The following is a 4,791-nucleotide window of genomic DNA, read 5'->3' as shown; positions in this document are numbered from 1 at the left end:
GCTGAGGGAGGGGACAGGCGGGAGGGCCCCGCGTGCATGAGAATTACGGTTCTTAATTCTTCTTAATACTCCACAGCAGTCAGAGCGCAGACAGGAGAAAGAGAGCTGGCGGAAGAAAGAGAGACAGAGAAGGTGATGGTAAACGAAACTGAAAGGACCCCTGCGTCCCGCATCAGCACGGCGGACACAGCCCTGTCTCACACGCTCCGACTCTGAGCTGACGGAATCGCCAGCATCTGGCAAGGGATGGGCCTGAAAAGCCAGAAGACTCGCTCTCCTCCTAGGCTGACTGTGACGTGCTTTGTACCTCTCCCCAAACTGCTCCACACTGGAGAGGTTTCCATAGCTGCCAGTTACCCACAAAAAAGGCAAATCTGCCAGCCAGGTTCAGTATTTGCCTTGATGATTCTGTTTCCATGGCGACCCAAACAACAAGGCCTCAGCAGTTATCTGTCATCTGATGAGGGGAACATGGAAAAGGCCTCTGAAGGCTGGCAGTGGCACACGTGTAACAAAGGAAGGGTCACTTTGAGTCGTGGACAAGGGATTTAGCAATGCCCCCCAGGTGACATCCTCTGGGCGGTCCCCACGGTCATCGTGAGTTCCGGGTCCTGGAGGGCAGAAGTGCGCGTGGCACAGAACGGCCTCGCTATCTCTTTCCTGCTCTTTTCTCCTTCCCCATCCATGTCCTTCTTCCTTCCTTCCCAGCACGTCCCTCCTGGCTCCCACTCAGGCCTTAAGGCACCGCCGAGGCTCGGAAGTGACATGCTAGGCTAAAGAGGTCACTGACCCCCTGCTGTCCGGAGACTATAGACAGAAAGCAATGAAACCGCCTTAAGACTAATGTAAATGGGGCTTAGGCTGGTTTACTGGGATCAGTGGTTCTCAACCTGGGCAATTTTGTCCCCCAAGGTACATGGGACAATGTCTGGAGACATCTGTGATTGTCAGGACTGGGAAGCGGGCAGGAAAGGCACGATGTGACTGGCATCTGGTTGGTAGAGGCCGGGGAAGCTACGGTGTGCAGGAGTGCCCCCCAAAGAATTATCTGGCCCAAAACAACAGTGCCATGGTTGAGAAACCCTCACCTGGATGCTCACTATTTCAATAGTTTATCTACTGCATTTCTTTAAATAAGAAACCATCATAGGAAATTGGCCATCCGGCATAAATGGTGACTTATTTGGGAGAAAGGGTCCTTTTAACATAAAAACCATAGGAGAATTTTTCCAAAGAATCCATCCCACTGAGATGCAAAACAAAGTGTGACATTCCAGGTCCTGTCATGTGGATTAGTGTTTAAACCCAAAGTGGATTCAGGGAGTTAAGTCTGGGGCCACAGTCTTCAGGGAGCCAGGGAATTGGCTGAAATGGCATGCAACATATCTGTCTGTGCATCTTTGGGCAGAATGCTTTCGTAAATTTCCTCGGATTTTCAAAGGGGAAAGTGACTCAGAAAAGTCTGAAAACCAACAATCTAGATCCCATTGGCTCCGGCCTGCATTCCAGATATCTCCTCTCTCCTCACCTAGGACCCCTGCCATGGCTTCCCCATCCCCGACACTGATACTGCAGAGCCCACAGTCCTCCTCTCTCTGGCAGCCTCGAAGGGACGGTGACATGACCCCAACAGACACAAATAGATAACAGACATGTGGACAGCTTCCCAGCCTAAAAACATGGCCTAGGCCCTGCCCAAAGTTGGCAGCAGATACCTACCTGGTTTACCTGAACTTCATTTGGATCGGTCACTCGGTCCAGGCCATAGTCCAGCACGTTGTTCATTCCTGGCTGAATGGAATGAAAATAACGTAAGGACCACAGCTAGGAGAGCCTCTAGTTTCCAATTAACTCTAGGTTATGGTCAAGCTGCCACTTGTGATACTGAGCTGAGAAGGGCTTATGGCCTAGCACACGGGGAGCTAGGAGGGTGCGTAAGACCCTCTAGATGAGCCAGTGAGCTTCACGGGGCTGTTCCACCACCACAGCATCCCCAGAACCTGACATGGTGGGACGAATGCATGCATGCATTGGTGGATGAATGGGCAGGTGGGTGAATGGGTGGGTGGGTGGATGAATGGATGGATGGATGGATGGGTGGGCAGGTAGATGGATGGATGGGTGAGTGGATGGATGGGTGGATGGATGGGTGGATGGTGGGTAGATGGATGGGTAGGTGGGTGGATGGTGGGTGGATGGATGCGTGGGTGGGTGGCTTGTGGGTGGATGGATGGATGGATGGGTGGGTGGATGGGTGGATGGATGGATGGGCGGATGGGTGGATGGGTGGATGGAGTGGATAGGTAGGTGGATGGATGGGTGGGTGAGTGGATGGATGGAATGGATGGAATGGATGGGTGGATGGTGGGTGGATGGATAGATGGATGGATGGATGAGTGGATGGGTGGATGGGTGGATGGTGGGTGGATGGATGGATGGATGGGCGGATGGGTGGGTGGATGGATGGATGGGTGGATGGAGTGGATAGGTAGGTGGGTAGATGGGTGGGTGGGTGGGTGGATGGAATGGAGGGTGGGTGTATGGATGGGTGGATGAATGGATGGGCGGATGGGTGGATGGATGGATGGGTGGGTGGATGGGTGGGTGGATGGATGGGTGGATGGGAGGGTGGATGGGTGGATAAACAGATTAATAGAAAGGTGAGTAGGTGGGCGGATGCGTGGATGAATGAATGGATGAAGAGACGGATGGATGATAAAAAACACTCAAATTCAATAAGAGTTCACTGGAATTAGCACATGGGACTCCTGACTCCTTCTGCAGTGCTCCTTCCCCACCCTACAGTGCAATGATTTGGAGAGTCCAAGGGTTAGCCAGGCACCTCTGGGTTCCAGTTCTGCCCCCTCCCAGCTATGAGGAAGGTCTTGGAAACTGCTTCTCATCTCTGCACACACTACCTCTTCTGAGAGATGGAGATGATCCCTCCTACCTGTCAGGTCATGAGAATTTAACAAGACAGAGTGTGGAGCTCTCTACAGTAGTTATTACTGGGCACATGATTGCATTCATTCTCAGATCTGCAGGTAAATAAAGGCCTGGCCTGAAGCTGGGTCTTAATCTTTGTCAGCTGCCTTCTTCATCAGGCCTCCACTCCCCAGCCAATTTTGCCTGGTCTCCCTCAGTTCCTCGAGGCCATCCACTTGGGCCTTGCACGTCTCTCTGTGCTGGTTCGGTACCAGGCAGCCATCGAGTTGTCATGCGATTAACCTGGCTGACGACACTGAAACAGAGGCAGGAAGCAAGTGGGGTTTCTCCCCACCAGATTCAGCCTCATCAAAAGGACCAGCTACGTTTTCAGCTCAGAGGTATGGCTGCCAAATAAAATACAGGATGCCCAATTCAGTTTGAATTTCAGATCAACAAGAAATATTTTGATATATAATTTTACAAAAAAAATACAATCCATATGTTTTTTAGTATAAATACACAATACATATCAAAATGTTGGGACATAAATCATGTGCTGTTTATCTGAAATTCAAATTTAACTGGGCATCCTGTATTTCATTTGCTAAATTTGGCAACTTAGCTCAACAGGCTACCCTAGGGACTTACCATTGGGCATACGGCGTGGGCAAGGGAAGAAAAGAAATAGAAAGTGGGTGGGAAGGAGGACAAGGAAAGGGAGTAGACATCCCCACCCTACTTGTCATATGTGGACCTTCATCAGTGAGTATTTACCAGGCACTTGCTATGGCCGACATTGTGCTCAACCCTCGGGAGAGCATGGTGAATGTGCCAGAGACCCCTGCCTCGAGATATCCCCAACAGGTCTCCAGCAGCTCTCGCGGGGGAGACAGCCACTCGCCCATTAATCACACAAAGAATAAATTACAGTTGTGACAAGTGCTATGAAGGGACAATACAGAAGTCCAAGCCAGCCCTCAGCGGGCTCTAACCCAGCATGGGGGCAGGAGGGCGGGGAGTGTAGTCATCGGAATCAGTGCCTTTCCCTACACTGGGTCCCAGGAATTACTCCCTCCAAAGAAAGCCCCCCAGCTTAGCTGAAGACAGACTTCACACACACACACACACACACACACACACACACACACACACACAAACTTTCACATCTCACACTCATACATACGTTCACTCTCACACACATTTATACACTCGCACTGTCTCACACACATATTCAGACTCACATACTCACATATACATAGCCTCACACATACACACCCACAACTCACACTCCTCACACTTTCATGCTCACACAGGCATGCACTCACTCTCACACAGTGACACATGCTCATGCACTCACACTTACAAATTCACACATCTACACTCTCACATACACGCATGCACACGCTGACACACACTCGGCCCATGCCCATGGTGCCCCCACAACCACTGGCAGGCTGCTCTTCCATGGGCACTCCCTGCCCCGACAGCCTCAGTGCAGCCATGCCCCCGAGTCTTGAATTGGTTCCCCAACTCTCCTTTGAACTTGACCCATGCTTTAATATAAACTCAGGGGCCCCAAACAGTGCACCTGAATAACCCTAATCAGCACAGGACTGCCTTCCGCTGCCCAGACCAGAGCTCTCGGAGCTGTAGCCACCCTCTGGGATCTGTTGTTCTGCCAGTCTGTCCGGGGCCAGCCCCTCCCGGCTTTCCTCAGCGCTCCTGAAGGGCCAAGCACGCTCCCCTGGCTGCCCAGGCTCCTGCCTCCTCTGGGCATCTCTGTGAGTCTCAGCTGTTCCTATCAAGCCTTCAAAGCTCCCAGGGGGATGGATGTGTTTCTGCATCTGCTGGTTTGGGGAACTC

The 4,791-nt window shown here is 51.7% G+C and overlaps 1 protein-coding gene across 1 annotated transcript in view; it reads right to left on the bottom strand.

Moving 5' to 3' along the window:
* The window catches only part of RGS9 (regulator of G protein signaling 9), a 79,464-nt gene that overhangs the window by 46,269 nt on the left and 28,404 nt on the right, over positions 1–4,791 (bottom strand). Inside the window, exon 9 of the mRNA XM_011368571.2 lies at positions 1,729–1,791. Within this exon, the coding sequence (XP_011366873.1) occupies positions 1,729–1,791 (63 nt within the window). The remainder of the gene's footprint in view (positions 1–1,728; positions 1,792–4,791) is intronic.

The sequence above is a fragment of the Pteropus vampyrus genome, unplaced genomic scaffold (genome assembly GCF_000151845.1).
Source record: "Pteropus vampyrus isolate Shadow unplaced genomic scaffold, Pvam_2.0 Scaffold143, whole genome shotgun sequence".
NCBI classification, from domain to species: domain Eukaryota; kingdom Metazoa; phylum Chordata; class Mammalia; order Chiroptera; family Pteropodidae; genus Pteropus; species Pteropus vampyrus.
This window is presented reverse-complemented; position numbering and strand designations above follow the sequence as displayed.